The sequence below is a fragment of the Perissodus microlepis genome, chromosome 20 (genome assembly GCF_051167445.1).
Source record: "Perissodus microlepis isolate ML-2025 ecotype Zambia chromosome 20, ASM5116744v1, whole genome shotgun sequence".
Taxonomy (NCBI): Eukaryota; Metazoa; Chordata; class Actinopteri; order Cichliformes; family Cichlidae; genus Perissodus; species Perissodus microlepis.
In genome coordinates this window covers 15,759,669-15,780,730 of record NC_140480.1, presented here as the reverse complement: position 1 = coordinate 15,780,730, position 21,062 = coordinate 15,759,669, and the positions used below count along the sequence as shown (strand labels likewise).

The following is a 21,062-nucleotide window of genomic DNA, read 5'->3' as shown; positions in this document are numbered from 1 at the left end:
AATATTTTGTCTCACGTGTGGTGACGTTACTGGTGAGTGCTGCAGACAGGCCTTGTGCGTAGTGAGACTGAACAGAAACGAGGTATCTGGAAAGAGAGGAAAGGTTCTGCACCAGCACTGAGTTCACTCCTGTCACTTCCACCTGGAAGGATATTTAATATATATCAATGACTGACATGGCTGAGGCAGCATTTCATTTATCAAACATTTTGAACTGTTAATGCAGTAAATGGGACAGAGTACAGAAGCTTATGTACATTAGTGTAAAGTACAGAAGCTACACTTTACTTTATTAACTTTACTAAACCATTAACTATCAGAGAGAAACTAAACAAACAAACATAACTCACTTGTCATATCAGCCTATTTGGAGCACAACACTGTGGCGGTGGTAAATTACAAGTGGTAATTTAGTACTTGGCAACAAGATGTCAGACCTCCAATAAAGCACAATTCTTTGCACAATATTCAAGAAAACTGTCCCCACTAAAGGTGGAAACATCTTTCATCACTTGAGGCACAACCACACCATAGAGTACAACCAGGTTAAACAAATGACTCCACTGAGCATCACTAGTTAGACTCCATATGGCAGGAAGAGCACACTTTTACTGATGAGTTACCGATGGTAGTAAAAGTGAGCTTTTAGAACTGGTTAAAAAACTTGAACCAAGATACAACATGCCATTTTATTAGGTGCTAATGAAATTGAAATTGTGTAGTCTCCTGAAGAGTTACAAGGTTAAGTTACCTATCCTTTAAGACTGGCTTGTTTGGGAAGGTACCTGCTTGACATCACTGCCGTGGTTGGTGCTGTAGGTGATTCTATGGCCGGGGACATCCCCAGCCCCAGGCACCCAGCTCACCTTCATCATACTGTGGGTGACCATCGGGAACTGAACACTCAGTGGTGTTGGGAGGGGGACTGCAAAGTAAGAAACGAGAGCAGAAGAACTTTGAAAGTGCACTCAAGTGTACTGAAGTAACTTTGGAAAGGTACAGTTACCAATGTCTATATTACAGAAGGCTGATCTTTGACCATTTTAGCAGAGGAAACAATGGTAGAGTGCAGAACGGTGGAGAAGGAGAAACGTTAAAATAGGAAATCATAAAGACACAGTGTAAGTGAAAGTGAAAAATCCAGTCTTAGACTGTTTAGATAATGTCTCACATGTGGTGGTAACAGCAGTGACAGGGTCGCTGGGTTCCTCCTCATAAAGCGCATAAAGAGTGACAGAGTAGTCTGTGGCTGGCAGTAATCCTTCCAGCTCCACCACAGTTTGTTCTGCACCGAATTTCTCCTGCAAATACAGAAACAACATCATTCATCCATCTCATTACTGAGTGCAGTGCTTTGTACTGGGACTGTGCTGTGTTGGGATTGTATCTGCCAACATTAGTGTAAGGCTGAACACTGATGTTGTGATGTGGTAATAGGCCACTAGCAGTCAGTAGTCTAAAATGACGGTGAGTAATTGAAGATGAGTGTTTAGGAACAATAAGCTGCAATTACAAGGTATTACTTTTTTCTGTATCATTAACCAGCAGCAAAATATAGTCAACACATTCTGTCATCACCTCCTTGGCATCATCAGGCTCTCCGTGGCTGAGTGCTGAGTACAGGATCAAGTACTGTGTTGCGCCGGGTGCAGCACCCCAACTCACTTGCAACGTGCTGTAAGATGAAGGAGTCACTTTCAAGTTGGCAGGCATGGCCAGTGGCACTAAGTAAGAGGAAAACAGACATGTCTTTGTAGTATACACACTTTTGAGTACTTTGTTTGCTGAGTACACATGGTGTGTAAAGTAACAGTGACAGCAACCAAACTTCCATGGGTGTAGCTTTAACTTTAACTCCTTTAAATAATGAATCACATGTGTAACTGTACTATTATAACCTCACTATGATGCTTGTAGCATATGTATGTTTTTTCCCTAGATGTGTTATTCAATCTGGATGAAACTTACTATATAAACTGCCCAGGGTACCAGGGTACCAATTCTTTTTATAACACTCAAAAGCTGTTTTTGCCAACTCACTATATAAGTGATATAATGAAAATAACATTTGACTGTTCCTTGTTATCAGCAGAATATAATTTAAGGGAATTCAGCTGACTACAGCAACTTCATACTTACTGATACTGTAGAACCTATGACAAAATTACCACATTTCATAAAGGATGGAGCTGGAATTACTCTACATTTGTGCTAACTTTCTATACCTATCAATCTTGAACACCTTTAACAGTGATGCTAGTCTTACATGTTGTGACAGTCCCTCTGAGCGCTAAGCCTACGTTGTCCTCATACACGGGAAAGATAGAGACGTGGTACAGAGTTTGAGAGGAGAGGCCTTCCAGCAGCACAACAGATTCTGAGCCGGGTAACACCACCTGGAAACAAAGCACTGCTTAGACTAATATTCTGAAAACATATCATACATAAAACGTAACATACATATCATGATCGATCCGACAACTGAACCCAAAGAATATGTAGCAGCACTGGATAGTATTTGCTGTTCCTCTAAACAAGGATCTTATTGTTGCTGGACAGACATAGCACATGTTACATGTTCTACACATTCTGGGGTTTTTTATACCTTATGAATCATCTAGGAATATACATCTATACATCTAGGAATTTTTGTAATAGCAGTGAAGTTCATTTCTGGACCTGGAAATTGTAAAATCTTCACATTGACAGTTGAGATTTGTTTACATAACCATCCTTGTGCTTTAAACCCATATGGCAACAGCGCCTGTGAACCAAGCGGCAGCCTCTGTGGCTAGAAAGTGAAAGTGAATGCTCCAACCCCAGAACTGAAGTCCAAATAGCAACATGAGACAGGCTTCAAAACAGGGGAAAAAACCTTGTATATCAAAAATGAACAGACCATGATATCATCCACAGCTCAGGAGAGGCCTAGCAAACAGTTACAGGTTAAAACCGCCTTTTCTCTCTCAGTCAAGTAATGTAGAACTTTAAACCACATTACAATTTAAATCAGTGCGGTAAAAATTCACATTCATAACAGGAAATAAGCCAGAGGCTGAAATGTTTTATGTATCAGACAGTAAGCAATGCTTTTTAATAAGGAGTTAATAGGATACTTTTAAAGACAGGTGGTTGCTCTTTTGCTATGTTCAACATTTAGCTAGCCCCTACCAGCATTAACATTTATGCCTCAGCTCAACCTTCTCATCCAGATACGATCACATCCATATTAAAACAATCACAAAGATACCAAAAGCGAAAATGCTAAACTTGATGTAGAGTGGTGCCTAAACCCATTTTTATTTACAGCATGTGAAAAGAGGCAAGATGCTAACCTCCTGTGGACTCTGACTCTCAGCACTGTGGTACACAACTCTGTACTGTTGGACCGGCTTCACAGGATTGGTCCAGTGAAGCTTCACCTCTCTGGAACCAAGTTCTGAAAACCGGAGATCAGTAGGACTGGGGTAGGAGAGGGCCGGATCTGCTGTGGAACCAGGCTCCATTCCTGGACACACAGAAACACAGAGCATTAAATCTCCAGGAAACATCTGATGCCATTAAAAACAACTCAGTTTCAGGCAGGAAAACACAGATAGCTACAAAGATGGGTGGCATACGCTTTGTGATGCCGCGCTCCTCTATCCTCCCGCACAATATGTGGACCAGGCGTGCCACCAGCTTGCTGAGCAGAGGGAAGTCATTAACATTGTAGACATTCAGATCCACTGGCTCCGAGGCCACTTGTCTCAACTCCGCTTCATCAGCGTTCTTTACACCTGAATAACACCAAGTTGTGCGATAGTTTAACCAGCTAAGGACATAACATGTTAAAATAAGTAGTGGAACCCCCTCTGAATCTAGTCTAAAGGCTAAATTGAAAAAAGGAAATCACTTGACCTGCTCTACTTGCCCATCTTACCGACAGCGATGATTTCAATGCCTGCATTTTTCAGCCGGTTGGCTGCAGCAATGGCATCATCCTGAGATTTCCCATCAGTCAACAACACCAGAAAAAACGGAGTGTCAGATCTTGCACCCGCATTGGACCTCATGTTCTCCTCCATGACGTGGAGTAGTGCCTGACCTGGAGACATGGTTAGACACTGACAAATGCACGGTACACATGCAGTATCAAACAGCATCAGCTGAGTGTGTACCTGTAAATGTGTTTCCTCCCTTATATCTGAAGTTCCTCACTGCCTCCAACAGCTGCTCTTTAGAGGTGAAGTTGTTAAGGTGCCATTCTGTGCGTGGGTCTCCACTGTACTGTGTCAGTCCTAAGACAAAGATTCTAAATTATACATGATTTTATCATCTATGTTAGTTCATAACAGACAGAATCAAAAAGACCGTTAAGTTCTTCTCTGAGTGATCCATTTCAATATGTCTGTGCTTTAATTGTCCTTACCTTTTGTTGTCACCTCATAAACAACAAAAGGTTGTTTATGATGCTGGTTTTACAGCATTTTTTATGGAAATAATGGGTGTAAACAGTGTTGTTGCACCTTATATGAAGGCAGCTCAATATGATAAAGTGTTGCAAACATCAGGGGATGATGACATGAAACCTTGGCATGGTAAGTAAAAGTCGATATTTTAATAACTTAATGCACAAATGGGAACAAGCCAAATATTGATTTGACTTGTCTCTGTTTGAGCCCTGTGATAGCCTAGCAGCCTGTTCACAGTGTCCCCAGTCTCTCATCCTATCACAGCAGGACTTATTCAAGATGTTTATTGTCATGTACACCGCAAAACACAAATGGTTATGCAGAGCAATGAAATTCTTACTTTGCGGGTTCCCTTCACACGACTAAAAGAAAGTATCTGTATTATATCTGTGACCTTGACTATTAGCAGGTGAAGAAGATGAATGGATAGATGGATATTTCGTTTGTATGAAACATGGTAGAACTTATTTTATCTAAACAAATAAACACATGTAACATTAGTTGGGTGATTTCTGGACCAAAAAATTGAATTCATAAATGTTCACAAAGGATGAAAATAAACTAGTAACATGACACATAGCAGCCCATACACTAACCACTAACAGGGAGGAGCAGCGAGCCTTGGCTGCCATGTGGGCACATTATATAACCCCGTTCTCCTGGTCAGCCTCTTCCCACATGATGGTCAGATATAAAATATCGCAAACGGACTTTGAGAAATGTAGGATGGAAACTTTATATAGACCATTAATAATAAACAGTTAATTCGTATTCAAGTCACTGTTAGTTAATAGTTTATTACTATTAATAATCTATGAAATACTGACTAATAACCTTTATAAAATGGTTAATAGCTGATTTGTAAACAATGTAAACAATACCTGGATGGCTACAGTAACATTTCAACATATAACTATAAAACTTTAATAAAGACTGTGCAGTGCAGCAATAAATGTCACATGATGGCTCAATAGCAGTTACTGTAACAGCTATTTATTATTCATGGCTCACATTGTAATATATGCTTAAAATAACTATGTTAAAGGAAACACTATGAACCTAGTCTATGAATCGTTCTTTGACTTGTTAACTTTTGCGAGCTGTTTGGTTAAGTATACGTACCAAATCTAATTCATTTAGGAAAACAGGCGCTTTGGATTAAATGAGAAAGCTGTAGGCCCACGCTAAAGAATACAAACATTTGTGTGTATTTGTTGCCCTGAGACTGTGAACAGGTTCAGGATCAGGGATCAGTAATGAAACCAATCAAATAACAAAAGTAGCTGGAAAATACATCATAAAGTATATAAAATGTTATGTGTGCTGATGACAACAGATTACAATTTTTATCTCTCTTAACTGCAATAGATTACATTTGACTGTGTATAATTTATATTTTTTACAAAGTATAAACATGAATTATAAAATTATGTAGTAGTAAATTATCTGTGAGCAACAGTGACAGTAGTAAATCTGTGAGTATTGCAATAACCTACAATAACAACCAGAAGGCCAGAAATGTAATGAGCAAAGCAAAAAGAGAAACAGAGTCATGTCAATACTCCTGCAAAAGTGTGAATGATGATGTCAGGACATCTACAGTGTGGCAATACTTCTATTTGAAATCTACTATGACTTTCACAATGTTAGTGATAAGAAATGTTTTCATCACCATACTCCACGCTCTGTTTCTCACCGATCTGAACGTGATTCGGTCCAATGTGGAAAGGTGTCACTAGGCCCTCCAAGAAGTCTCGGACACGTCTGAAGTTAATGCGTCCGATGCTCCAGGAGCCGTCCACCAACAACACGATGTCTGCAGCTGCATCGCTCGCACATTCAAATGGTTTCCTTGAAGACATGCCTTAATAAATAACACAAGAAGCAAAGGATGTAAAGATCACACGTACTTTAAATGAGGAAACAGATGGCACCAAAACTGTTTTTAACGTGAAGGCGTCTAACTATTGTGTACATGTGTCGACATGGTGCACAGATGCAGGAGTGAGCTTTCATGCATGTGAACGTCTGTTTCTTTCCTTCGATTATAAAGGAGAGAGGCGAAACAAATGTCCTGTAGCCAAACAGAATGGTCTGTCATTATCGCTTAGCTGTCCCTCCCCCCTGTAAACACTGTCATCACATTTCAAACACTTACTGTTAAGTTACAAGAAAAGGAAGCTGGTGGAGGCCAGACATTACTTTAGTTTAAAATGGGTGATCACTGCTATTGTGATTGGAGATTCTGTCAGGTTTATGTAACACTGGAGAGCACTGTTTATCGGTACCTGGCTGGGTGGGAAATGGGCTCTTTCGGGGTTTCTCCTGAGCTGGTTTACCCTGTGTTGTTCCCTGCTCCTCCTTGTTCTCCATCTTGGAACGATCCCGCTCTTTCTTCTTCTTCCTCTTCTCTTTGCCACTTTTCTCAGGGGTCTTATCTGGGAGTTCAGAGGGGGTATCTGTAGCTGGAGGCTCTGGAGAAGAGAGGTAATAGTAACCACTTGGGTGGGGTTACAGTAAGATAAGCCAAAATTGTTTAGGGGACCAGATGAGGCTGTGCATGACAAGAAATCTGATGACTTTAGATTAGTCTGAGCTCGTAAGCATCAAAGGGAAAGTGAGAGAAAACCTTCTTTAGCTGTTAACAAATAAACATTTTCATTTCATGATAAACATTTGATAAAGTCAGAAAAAAGTCCACAGTTTTCCCCAGTAAGTATTTTGACTTGTTTATGAAACTGTGTGGGAGTGAATAGTTGCCAGCAGCCAATGTAGTGCAAAAGAAAATATGTATGACTATGGCTCAGATTATGTGAGCTTGTTGCTAACTCAAGTCAGCTTTGTAAGCATTATCCATGAAAGAGACAAAATGTATGTGTCCTATCTGATCACGCCACTGGCTGTGTCCTTATTCTGCTTTGTGTTGTTTTGTGGTAACTTTTACCCAAAACACTAATATCATCAGCAAAGCACGTAGTATTCAGAGATCTATTATTCTGATGAATAATAACATGTCTCAAACTAACCAATCGTGGCAAGAACATGTTGTGTGCTCTATGTTTTTGTTTTGTGTGGCTTTGTCACTAAGAGCTGTCAGAAAACACCTTAACCCCCCAAAAAACGTTTAAATACAGGACTCACTATTTTTTTAATATAGAGTTATGGTCACAAGCTTATATACACTCATCATGGGCATGAATGTCAATTTGGGGTTAATTTTTCTTCCCATCCTCAATTACTAAAATAATAATTAATCAATTAAATGAATTAACTAATGAATGAATTCATTACTTTAATTACTGAGTGCACAAGTTAGAATTTATTTGGGATTTTCGAGATTTTTTCAAAGTTTTTGACAGTAAAACCTTTTTCTAGAGGGCATTTGAGTTGTCCATATGGGAAGCTACAAATCTCAGTCAATGCTCAAGGTGTCAGTTTTGGAGCAGGGGCCTCTTTTCATAGTTGGCGCCCTCTCTGTACATGGTGTACAGAGCTAGATAAATATCCATGGAACCTAAGTTGCTTCACACGCCATTATTTAGGAAACTAATAAAGGATTACACTGGAGCAAGCACAATATTCAATAAACTAGTGGCTGTGATATAGTGGTCACTACTATCCCTTGTGACCATAGCAACCCATTTTATAATATGTTGCTGCTTAAAAGGTTAGCATCAAGGGAAAACATGAGAGTCTAAAATTGTCAACAATAATATTGTATTTCATATTTAATGCTATCTAACACCATAAACTACCTGTAGTACTGGCAGAGGCAGGAGTGGTGGTCGTAGGTTCTGGATACAGAACTGTTGGTACATCCAGCAGAGCCTCTGTTGCATCTTCCAGTTCTCCTAATCCTGACCCACCTGGCAACAACTTCTTCCTGTGCTCTCTGGTGCCACTGCGGATCATCTCCTCCTCCCGCAGAGTCTGCACTAGAAGAGAGAAATGTTGATCATCTGTATAGATATATATATATATATATATATATATATATATATATATATATATATATATATAATTTAATTGAACTAATTTGTCAGTTTATATGAAGGTCAGTTATATTTCTACTGGCAGAAATGGCTTTTAAAAATTGATGTACACAGAACACAAAAAAGAGTAAATCCACAATAGTCTTACAGATAATGTGACAAGTTTAATATTTAAAGCTCAAACATCAAAACAACAGCCTGCTGAGGAAAACAAGTTTCTATGATTATATAAATGTTAGTATTCGGCATGGTGGCCCTAACAACCCTAGTGCAAATAACATAACTAGTGTGTTAGTCATAACATTTTGACATACATCAGAAAATCCCAAAAGATCTTAAGTGGCTTTTATAACGCATGGACCTAGAAGTGCACTGGATAATGTGCCTGACTACAGATGAGGAGATTCTAGGTTCAACTCCTAGTTAGCTCTAAAAACCTTTACAAATATCTCTAAAAGAACAACAGTCACTTTGCCAAAACATGCCCAATCTCATTATTTGCTGTTAGTTTCCAGCACGAGCAAGTCACAAAGGAGTTTACATGTTTTTATTGTCAATATGAAAATTAATTTGAATATTATTGCATAAATTCACAGGAACATGATAGTAAAGCAGTAACAACGTCCAGGACAGAAACAACCACGTCATGCTGCAAACACAACATCAGCTTTTTGGCAGCATCTGCACAGAAAACATGCTAACACAAAGATAGCCAAGAATCCAGAGTGAAGATAAAGGTTAGTGTATGCTGATCCCAGCCCAGCAGCCAGACCCCAAACTTCAACAGACTGATGAGCAGTCAACCTGCAGCCTGCACTTCTGCCTGTTCATGCTTCTAAAGTAGAATCACCATGACAATCACTTTGAAGTGTCAGCTGGTTTTCAGCTTTGTTTTGTGCTGTCAGCTTTGTGTTCACACATGAAAGTCAGATTGTATGTGTGTCTTCATTAGGATAGGGATTTGTGTTGGTGTTTGGGACTTTAAGGTTTCTATTGTTAATGGTAACTATGTGACAGTGTTTTAGGTCATTTTTAAACTAATTAATAAGTAGTGGAACAAATTACTTTTTTCAGGCAAGTAATCAAGTAAGGTACTGCATTATTTTTAAGAAAAGTAACAAGTAATGTGTAATAGACAAGTTTTTTGAGTAACCACCCCGACACAGTTCTTAACCTTTATGACGTCTATCACTGAAGAGCATACACAGCACTGGTCAATAACACATCCTTGAAAGTTGAGTAAACTTTAGCACACACCATTCAGGAATCACCAATAGATCTTGTGTGGATTTTGCAGCACATGCAGTTAGTGGTACAATGGATTACACATGTGACTACAACTCAAACTACTCTAGACTAGACTCATGGTTAAAGGTCAAAGAACCTTTATGAGCCCACTGTAGTCACTTGTGTCTCAGGTTATTCACTGTGCTAAAAGTTGCTTTAATTCATATGCAAACACAAAAGGAGAAAAAACTGTAAGATCTCCAAAAGTCTTTTTAGCATATCTTTGTCTGGAATTAAGGGACAAAAATTCTCAGTTAAACATTTATTATGTTTTCTATGTTATATTGTGAATACAAAATGGGTTATTAAGAGCTGCAAATGAGGATGAAAAGTAAGAATTGCCTTGACACAGTAACAGTATTAAATAAGTAAGGGACCCTGAGGGAGTTAAAATAAGATGAAGACACATCAGGAAAGAATTCCCAGACTGCCATCATTCCAACATGGCAGCCGGCGTTCCGAATTTCCAAGTTGAGGCATTTTCTGGCCTGCCTGGACACGCTTACCTCGACACAGTAATCTAATACTTCTTTCATCCTTTGCAAGCAGCCAGAGGCTACATGAAAATATAACACAATCACATGAGAGAATCATTTACAACTTTACAATATGTCGACTGTGAAAGGGACTCACAAACTGGGGAGGAAAACAACCCAACGGGCTACAATGCCCGAGTCTAAGCCTCCAAACACAAGTGACCCTTCATTAAAATGAATCCTGCTATTTCTGTCATTAGGAATTAAACTAAATTAAATCTGCTCTCCTCCCTGCAAGCTGCTCCTGCTTAAACACAGTCACGCAGTGTGGGTGACTGTGTGAGGCTCTTTGGCCCAGAAAGCCATCATCGACTGTAACGTTACCAGTAAGTTTGTGTCAGAAGGCGAATTTACAATCCTGGAGAAACACTCAATCCAAGCATGTAATCCAACTGGTAATATTAGTACTCAGCCAGTGTGAGTGTGAGGTTATGGGCTTGCATGTGTAAAAAAAAAAGATCTTCAGAATATTATATAAGATGACAGTTGTCACTCATTTAAACATATATACATGTATACAATCTACATGAACCTCTTGATTACTCTCAACAACTCAAATATATTTATTATCTCCTACTACTATCTCTGTTCAACATACAAAAAGCTTCTTACTTACACTGTAAGTAGGAAACTTAGTTTATATATAAAACGAGTATATAAATATGTAGTCTCACAACAGACAGACGATTTTAAATTGTCTCCATTTCTCCGATCAACCCTGCTGTCTTTCTTACTTGTGAATCGTCTCTTTGCAAGAAGTTTCTCTGTCGTCCCATTGAGCACAAGGACCTGGAGGTAATATTCCTGACTGGAGTCCAGACCTGCCACTGTTGCCCGGCCCCGGGTGGTAGTCAACATGAGCTCTGGCTGTGGCACCTCTGGAAAAAACAAGCATTTGGGGTGACTAATCTTTCTATATATGCAAAGCGAATTATATAAAAACACATCACTGTGTGACATTGAAGACAGAGTTTGCATAACTTGAATTATGCTTGAATTCAACAGGAAACATAATAGAAACCGGCAACTATTTGTGAAGCATGTTTCTGGAGATAAATAGTCATTAATGAATTAAAATTGTGATGTATTAACTTAGAAAGTTCATATACAAATTACTGATTTCAAATTTTAGAAACATGTGAGCTCAAAAACTTACCAGCTCTGCAATTTTGACATTACTCCTTTGTTTGCCTTCGTAAGTCAAAACTTTGACTTCTTCTCACATACGAGGTCAACATTTTTACTTCTATATTATATTTTATATAATATAATTTACTGGATCATGCAAAACTAGGCAGTATATTGTTATTGCTGAAGTTATTAAGTAAGCAATAAATCAGTGAACAAAACTTCATACCACTGCCATATTTTTCTGGAACAAAAACCAAAAAAGACCAGGACTAAATCTTCAAGGGTCTTTTGAACAACCAACAGTTCCTACTTTTTCTTCATCTGATCTAAAAAACTAACTTTTACACACGGTGCATTTTCATCTGATCCTTCAAATTCCAGATACCTGTTGAACGTCTGGGCACTTCTTTGTAATGACTTTGCCAGAATTGGACAGCCTTACCTCTTTAATCCTGTCAGCACCACCTTTTCATTCTCTTACTGGCATCCTACAACTTTAAACACACTACAAAAGTGCTGCATTAACTTCTTCTTTTAAGTTCATCTCTGTCTCTCTCTTAGACCTGCCTAGACTTAGCTGCGCTGTGTGGAATGGGAGCTAAAATGCCAACAAAGAGAAAACAATGGTTAGGAAAAATCACAGATGTGGAGATAGAGGGGAGGAGAATGGGCTGTATTTTTATCCAAATTATGACCTGCAAAGCAAGAGAGCTGGCAGTCTGGATGGCAAAAGAATACTTTACAAACCCATTTTTAAGCAGTTTCAAACTAGACGGGATGTGTGGTATAATAAAAGCTTATGAATAAACTTCATGATGTTTATTATGTCATTAAAAACTTATAATTATTATACATTTGAGACACTTGGGAGCGAGTGTACTGCTGGAAACCATAGGAAAATGTTACATAGCATTTTCAGGATTGAGTGTGTTCCTGTTGCTTCCCAAACACAACCTTACTTGATGTGCAAAACGGTGTTGGAACATTTATCAGAGAAGCAAAAACTTCACACACCAGATGTGCATCATTATACTAAAATACCTCTGCACAATAATACAGGACAAATCTCTTATTAACCCTCTAAGACCTATCATAGAACCAAGTCCGCCAAAGCTTATATTATATTTTTACATGTTGTAGTGCCATTTTTGGGAGCATTTCAAGTTGATATACATCAATACAACCATTACAGCCCAAATTTTAATAATATGTATGTATTAAGTGCATAGTAATTAAATAAATTGCAAAAAAGTGCAATAAACTACCAAAAAATTGAAAATTGTTTTTGTTTTTTTTAACATATATTTCTAGTTAGAGAAATTTAAGAGGCTTATACCTGAAAACTGTAAATACAAACAAGTTGCACAAAATAGTTTCCCACCACAGGAAATTTATTTTGAGTGTCTTCATAGTTTTATTTTTGAAATACACCAATTTATATATACTGCAGGAAAAATGAAAATAAATATTATAATGCAAATTTGCAAAAAAAACAGCATATGCATCAAAATAAACTATTTCCAGCAGTGCAATTTGAGTCCTAAGCATCCCAGAAACGACACAGAAAGTCATAAAGTCAAACATAACTTTTAAAAACACCAGTATAGGCTCATAAGGCCCTGATGGTAAAAAAAACTACATTTCCGCCAAATGACGTCACTTCCGGTTTCGGGCAGGTCATGGCGGACATGCAATAGTTCGCGCTGATGGAGTAGGAAGTGTTATGAACAGCTGATCGGAACGGCAAAGCGTGTTTCTGGAATATTATGTTTTTGTTGCTGCAAGTGCTTTTTATGCAATTTTTGCAAAGCTATATGTGGAAGGAAACTGTGACCTAGGACAAGCTGATGGCATAAGATGTAAGTACAACTCCTCCGGTTTCATATGCAAAAAAAATTATTGCGCTAGCTTACGTGGTTGCAGTGCTACCTGGATTTAAAAATAGTTATGCAAAACGGAGCGTGCCCGCTCCGACCGGCTTTAAAGGGTTAAATCAATCAAGTGGCAGTGCCTGTTCGTTGACAGTAGAGCCCAACCAACATATCGGCCAATATGATGAATCACCATTTACAGTGGCTGATAAATAAAAATCAAAGAAAGGACAGAAGAAACACCATTCAGCCATGTTACGAGTTTTGATGTTGTACCGTTTGTCTACCAGAGGATACTCTGCAACTTCCTGTTGGCAACACGCGTTGCCAACACAACCAAAACGTAAATGAACAATCCACGAGTTGTAGGAGTAAAAGAACCGTATTTGTAACTGTACTGTTATCTTAGTGAGTACTTACATGAGTTAGGGAAATCTGTTTACGTTTTGTGTGGCTGAAAAAAAAAAATCTCACAATATAATTTTAAATCACCAAATATTGGTATTGGTCTTAAAAGTGCTATTTTGGTGTTTGTTCTCTTCTTTTAGAAAATCCTATCAAGGTTTGGGAGGATTCTTAATCCTCCCAAACCTTGATGACCAGTGGGTACCACCTGTGAACGCTACCAAGGTTGTTGTTTTTCTTATTTTTCCTACTCTGATGACAACATGTGATTTCAGCCTAAGACCTGATTCATACTTTCAATTTCATTGCAAGGCTTTTAGATAGACTTTGTAGGTATATCAAATTGGAGGAGCTCCTAACTCTGCTGTCAGAGGACTTTCTTCACAGCTGGAGAACTCTCACCTGAAATCGGTCTCACTCTGACCTTGTAACCCTGAACAGGCCCATCAGCCTCCTTCCACTTCATCTGCAGTCTGTCTTCAGACAGGACCGTCAGCTTAAGACGACCTTCACAGAGACAAAGAGAAGAATAAAAAATATCTGGCTTTAAAATGTTTAGCGCATTTTTCTGGTTAAAGACTTGGGTCAAGGGAAAAAGTTGACATGACATTTGCAGACTTTTCAAAGATCAAAGACACAAGCAGTGAAACTTTCTTCATTCTTCCCATTCTCTCACTTCCTTCTCAACACATCAAATTCATCTCTTGTTCTGACTTCATCTACATAATTTCCAGCAGAGTTTTCCCCAACAAGCAGTGTCTTTCATGTTTCCATCATGCATCCATCAAAGCATGCCCTGTCCTCCCATCTAGCATAGAAACAGGAACAGGACGCCAGTTGGAGACTGCAGGTTCAAAGGTCGTGTCAGAGGAACGTCACAAAGTTACACTGTGACAGGGTTTTGTATTTACTACGCAGTGGGGTTATAGATGGAGAGGAAGATGGGGAAGGAGGGGAGGGGATGCAAAACGGAAGTAAAGAAGACGTGAACAGCATGAATTACAGAACTTTATAACTTGTGTGAACACATGACCCTCAGCACTCAACAGATCCTTTCCTGACTAGCAAGCATCCATGTAAAGGCCTCTGTCTGCGACTGTGTACTGGGCCCAGGGGCCACTGGGGGGTCTTCATCTACATGTGTGTCTGGCAGGGAATCACATAGGGACTGACGGGAATTTAGAGAGACAGGGTCACGGTCTAACAGATCCACTAAGAACAACAACTTTTCCAGACAGACAGGCAGTTATGCAGCCAAATACAGTATCTGTATTGTGCTCTAAGATTTGTGGGCTAAGAACAGCTGGATTTGCCCACCATTTCCAGTTCAACACTCAAAATATAATAAGTTCCTTGAGACTTGCAGATTGTTTCTTTTATGGGATGTAGTATTAAGTAACGATGAAGTAAATACGGAAACTAGCAAAGTCTCAAAAATACCTCAAAGTAATTGGTTTGTCCTTATATGTTCATTTTGACATGGTGAGTTGTTCATTATCAAACTAAATACATACATTCAGCATAATAAAAACTGTGCTATAGAGAAACACAGTCTTTGGATGATTATGACTAATATGGTTACATTAGTTCAGTTCATTTGGTTTTGGGAGTGACTGCTTTTCCAGAGAAAAAGACCTAGCTATCATTCTCTTCATAGCAAATATGTTTTGATGCTTGAATTCAAATAAAATCATTGACCCGATAATTTGTATGCTGACAGTACCAATTAAAAAAGGTTCTGCCATCCGTGCCAACCTGATTTTTCTTGTCACTGTGTGGATACACAATGACAGTGACACACAGAAAGCCTCAAAAGCACTGACATCAAATGCATAGAACGTCGGAATAACTGTTTGTATAAATGTGGGTAAATGCTACAGAACACAAAGTAGATACATTATGCCAAAGTTTGTGGGTACAAGACATTTATGTGCAAAAGCTACACAGCAGATCATCAAGATATTAATGCGACTTCACTATTAGCTTGCTTGGTAAGAGTCAAATGATTATTAGATATTTGTGTATACCTTGGCCATGGACAGCAGAAGACAGCAGCAGGACACTGAGCAGGAAAAATGGCATTAACCAGGAAGATGACAATGATGTAGCAAGGAGGTGAGGAGACATGAGTGGAGTCTAGAAATATAAAAAAATAACGCTGTCAGTATTATTTCATTTATGTATGCTCTTATTTTTACATACACACACACAAACACACACATGTCATTAGGTACACATGTTCGACTGACTTTTGACGGAAATATCTAACCTGCCCAATAAGCTGGCAGCAAACCAGGCATCAGAATGATAAAGAAAGGTGATTTAAGTGACTTTAACCATGGCACAGTTGTTGGGTTTACAGAGAATGGTTTGAAAAGAGAAAATAACCAGTGAGCAGCAGTTCTTTGGGTAAAAAAGGCAACAGTAACTCATAAAGTCGATTTTTACAACAAGGGCATGCAGAAGAGCATCCCTAAATGTACATATCGAACCTTGAAGCAGATGTTCTACAGCAGCAGAAGACCACACACAGTTTCTGCTTCAGCTAAGAACAGGTAAGAGGAATTCACACAGCACTAGATAATCTATGATAAATGGACTGTTCTTATATAGAGCTCTTCTATGCTCTTTGAGCACTCAAAGCACTTTATGCAACTTCCTTCATTCCCACAGTCACACACATTCATACACCGATAAACACATCAGACAGCAGCTTGTTCAGTATCTTGCCCAAGGGACAGTCTGTATGCAGTCTGGAACAGCCAGGGACCAAACCACCAAACTCCTGATTATTAGATGACCTGCTCGACCTTCTGAACATGTAAAAAAAATAAACAAACAATGAATTTTTCATGATGGTGTGTTTTTGAGTTCAATTATTTCAGCTTTTCAGATTTTGTTTTTTAATTTTCTATTTCACAATATAAGATTTGTGGATCAGATTAGAATTTATAAATCAAACAAATGAACCAGTCATAAATCTTATTCTACATTTGTATTGCTCATTTAAAATATATATTTCTACTTTGGAATACCTTTCATATCAACATAATGGGGAAAAAAAGCTATTAAAAAACAGGTAGTTTTCCCATGGAAATTTTTATGTCTGACTCAGACTACAGATGTGCCTGATTTTGTCCAATTACAGACCTCAACACAGCTAATGATACACCAGGCTATAATATTAACAAACGTGCAGCCCTTGAAGAGGCCGTAAACCTACCATGCTTCTGTCTGAGACCCATTAACACTTTACACAACATCCATTAAACACCTTCAACTAATTCTAGATCCCAGGACTGAACTTATTTTATATATATCAAATGTTGTGTTTTTTACACTCCAAAGAAGGAACATTATTTGGAGTCTTGGAATCTTCTAAGAACAATAATTTATTGCTCAAAGCTAAAAGACCAAACTCATTTTTTTAAATCCCACTTCCATAAAAAAAGAAAAGTTCAGACACCATGTAAATCACAAAGAATTTAAAAAGTTTAAAGCCTTTAATCAAAAATAGCCAAATTAGTTTTGATTAAAAATGTTAAATTGGTACTTTTCAGTTTTTTTGATTTTTAAAAAATCTGTCCTCATTTCAATTTGGTGCCAGCAGCACATTTAAAAAATGTGGTGGGGTGGCAACAGAAAACAAAACAACTAAACTAAAACTGAGAGAACATTTACAACCAGCTAGGCAACCAGCAGCATGTCACATGCATGATTTGCTCTAAAAAGCCCTCTCAGGGAGTCTTTTATATGTAAAGGGGAGGTTTAAGAATATTGCTCAGGATCAAACTGCAAAGACTTTAGGAATTTCAGCGTCTGCTTTTTTTGTTCCCCAAAAATCTTACTAGAATTTGTAATTTTGAAAAACCCTGTAAAACTGTAGGAAGATGATCTTTAGAAAACAAGGACGAAAGGAATGTCATTTGTTCTTTGTGAATAAGAACACTGTTCAACAAACACAGGCTGAACAAAGACACAGTTAACACAGCTGGAGTTCACAGACCTTCCAGCTCGGCTTATCCACGGCTAAAGTGTGACATGGAAACACAAGTAGAGATAAGGAGAAATATCAACACACATACAGAGACCCAAAGATACTGATTTCACCGTAATAATTTATATTAACAATAATTTGACATACAATACTGTGAAAAAGTATTTGCCCACCCCCTGATTCCTTTTTTTTGTTGTTGCATTTTTCATACTTTAAACCCCAGATCATCAAACTACCACCACCATGTTTGACTGCTGGTGTAATGTACCTTTTATGAAATGTTATGTTAGTTTTACATCTGATGCATGGGATGGAAAGCTGGTGGCAAATACTTCTTCACAGCGCTGAACACTCATTGTTAGCATTTTAGACTTATTTTAATGGATTCCTGTCTGAACTTTCTTGCCTGTCTCAAGCACAACAGGCAACCATTAGAAGAGAGTTTAACCCTCATCCTACCGACATATTTAACATGCATGGATTAGTTATATAGTTATTGTCATCTAAAAGAATTATTAATTCAAATTAATTAAAAATGAATATGCATATTTTATATAAAACAAGAATCTGTACTTTTCTTTAAAACAACTTGCATCTTTTATCCAAAATGTAATTCATGTTACTTAAAAGCTTATTTATGATCTTTTGAGTGTGGAATCACTTAGTTTTCAATCATTTTAAATAAACATTATTTCTGTTGTATTTATATGATGAAACCAATCAGGCTTCAGATAAACACACAACCAGCCAACCCAGAGAAACAATCTCTACCATGTCCTGGGTCAGCCCTGGGTCTGCCTTCTAGAAAAGTCCTCACCTAAGAGGTGGTTAGGATCCCTGAACTCACGTCAACGGCCTTCTTTGGATGTGGAGGCATAGCGGCTGTACCTCCCTAATGACTCAGCTCGTCATCCTGCCTCTGAGGGAGAGCCTAGACATGACTCAGAGGGAACCCATTTCTGCTTTTATTTCATTTTTCCGTCACTATCCAGAGCTCGCGACCACAGGTGATGGTTGGGACGTAGATTGAACTATAAAGACCAGTGTACCAGTAGCAGTGCACCAAGCCGTAGAAAACCGAGATGATATCCTGAGACCACTGAACCCTCCACGCCCCCCTTACCTTGGCTGTGCCTAGAAAATCTGTGCATAAATATTATGAAATGAATCAGTGATAAAGGGCAGTCCTGTCTGCTCGGCCTGACTTTCTGCAGGCGGTGCAAAGAAACAAATTACTATGATTGTACAGGAAGCACAAATGACTAGAGATAACTAAAGTTAATTTAGTTGCCACTCAGACTGGGGATTGTCATGCAGCGGTATGAGCTCTGCTTTTAATGTGTGGCATGACTATGTCCATGCCACTTTACTAAGAACTAATTGGCTGACAAAGAAAGAAAATACATTTGATATATGAAAAAAAAATTTTACCTCTGGGGTCTGCACGGGCCCCTGACAGTACGATGAGGGTTAAAAGACATTTCCAACATGCCTACCCGATGTAATCGTGTGAAGTATGTGATGGAACTACATTGGGGGTTTTTGTATAGTTTTCTCATGTTTCACATGTGCCTGCTTGCCTGAATGTTGCAAAGTCAGTGCTTGAGTGGCACATTGTGCACTTATTGATGTGCCTGTCAGACAGAGAGCAAAGGAGTAGTAATGTTATGCAGTTCCTGTGGAAGTCCTTTAGTTTTGCTTTGAACTCATTTTTCTTGAATGAATCCAAAGCCACAGGCTTATTCTACAAATTATTTTTACTTAATAATAAGACAAGAAATCATTGCACTGGTGTTAAAGACATAAAAGGAAATATCCAATCTAAAAGACTGGATTTATACAGGGTATACAGTCACTCATTTCTGGATGCCTTTATTGCCCTTGGAGTGACCTCACCAGGAAAAAATGACACCATCACGAAATAGCTTGAACTCCGGCTAACTGTTAGGTACCCAGGTGGCAACACTTGACCCTGGATATCAAATTTCAGTGTCATGGTTCCTCTTAGGTAGAAGGTTTTAAGACAGCTGGTAAGAGCTATGAGGTAAATACACCTGGAAACAACAAGTCAGCAATTTAAATTATGGAACATGCTTTTGACGCACTTAGTAGAACACGCTAATAACCACCGGATATAAAACTGTAGCTTGTTGAATATAATTAAAATAAACGCTTAATATATATTTAACTTACATCGAATTAAATACTGACAACTATTTTAATGTACACACGTTTTACAAAAATGTTAAATAAGTGAATTCTTTAAAGTTGTTAAGAAATTAGCTGCTGGAGGAAGCTGTTTTGACGCAATATAGCACGCCAATAACTGCGTAGATATATCTAAAATAAAGGTGTATTTCGTGTTTAAATGACTGATAATTAAATACTGATACTTGTTTTTAATGTACACATAACTCGCACAGTGCAACACGTTAACTGGTGTCAAGCACCACAAAAGTAGCACAAGTTTGCTTTTTGTGTGGTAGGTGTCTCGCAGGTCCAGGTGTTTGTTTTTTTCACAGCAGCTTGAAACAATGCACTGCATCGTAAGTACAGGCTACAGTAGGTCATTCATCTAACACCTCGGAATGAATAAAAAGAACACCGACACAAACGCACTTGGCCGTTTTCTAACACGGTCGCTCTCAGAGCGGCCAGGTGAGCTCTTACCTGGCGGTTCGGTGAGTCCAGTTTATTCCGCACTGCATTCCAGAGGCGGGATGTCAACATGCGCAGGTTTCTGCTCCACTCTGAAGCCTGCTTCCTCTCAACAGGTCGTATCTGAACGTTTCAGGGTGAAATCTGAGAAGCAAGGCCCTCCTGCTGCTCCGGCATGGGCGTGGCACTCAGAAGAATGCTATAAAATCCTCCACACAGTGGGAGACACTTCTACAACCATACGTTTGAGCTATCCTATGTAACGTACAGTGAAATATTACCCCGCTTGAGCCGCATACAGTTCTGCTATATAATACCATGTGCTCTACTGTGACTGCCATATTGCAAAGTTAAACACACAGTGCGCTTAATCAACGGCGAGTACACTCTTATATCCCCATCCCTTAGTGCAATGAATAATTAGTGCATTAATAATTTCCAACAGATGTGTTGGAACACGACTTTATTCTTGAGTCTAGTCCGGTATCCAGCGCCCAGGTTGGAAGTCAAAGAGTTTACTTGTGTCGTTTCACTACAGCGCAGCGCAACGGACACAATTTAGATTTCGAAATCTATAGTAACACTGTATCATTTCAATAATTATAAAAATGGATTTTCAATAAGAATCAACAATAAACATCTTGAACTTGAATGTAATGGCAACACTTGTGACCTCAGCTGACATACAATATAAACTGTATATAAACGACCTTTATATAAATGACCTGTGA

The 21,062-nt window shown here is 38.6% G+C and overlaps 1 protein-coding gene across 2 annotated transcripts in view; it reads right to left on the bottom strand.

The window, feature by feature from the left end:
• Window positions 1–20,499, bottom strand: part of LOC146364316 (collagen alpha-1(XX) chain-like) — a 34,262-nt gene extending 13,763 nt beyond the window's left edge. For both annotated transcript variants that reach the window (XM_084916644.1, XM_084916645.1), the window contains exons 1-16: window positions 20,344–20,499; window positions 15,704–15,812; window positions 14,079–14,183; window positions 11,004–11,147; window positions 8,210–8,389; window positions 6,743–6,928; window positions 6,151–6,318; window positions 4,161–4,280; window positions 3,923–4,087; window positions 3,621–3,779; window positions 3,336–3,508; window positions 2,267–2,396; window positions 1,579–1,724; window positions 1,172–1,301; window positions 786–925; window positions 16–142 (exon numbers count right to left, since the gene is read on the bottom strand). In XM_084916644.1, the coding sequence (XP_084772770.1) occupies window positions 16–142; window positions 786–925; window positions 1,172–1,301; window positions 1,579–1,724; window positions 2,267–2,396; window positions 3,336–3,508; window positions 3,621–3,779; window positions 3,923–4,087; window positions 4,161–4,280; window positions 6,151–6,318; window positions 6,743–6,928; window positions 8,210–8,389; window positions 11,004–11,147; window positions 14,079–14,183; window positions 15,704–15,812; window positions 20,344–20,403 (2,242 nt within the window). In that variant the 5' untranslated portion in view covers window positions 20,404–20,499. The remainder of the gene's footprint in view (window positions 1–15; window positions 143–785; window positions 926–1,171; window positions 1,302–1,578; window positions 1,725–2,266; window positions 2,397–3,335; window positions 3,509–3,620; window positions 3,780–3,922; window positions 4,088–4,160; window positions 4,281–6,150; window positions 6,319–6,742; window positions 6,929–8,209; window positions 8,390–11,003; window positions 11,148–14,078; window positions 14,184–15,703; window positions 15,813–20,343) is intronic.
• Between the last annotated feature and the right edge of the window lie 563 nt (window positions 20,500–21,062).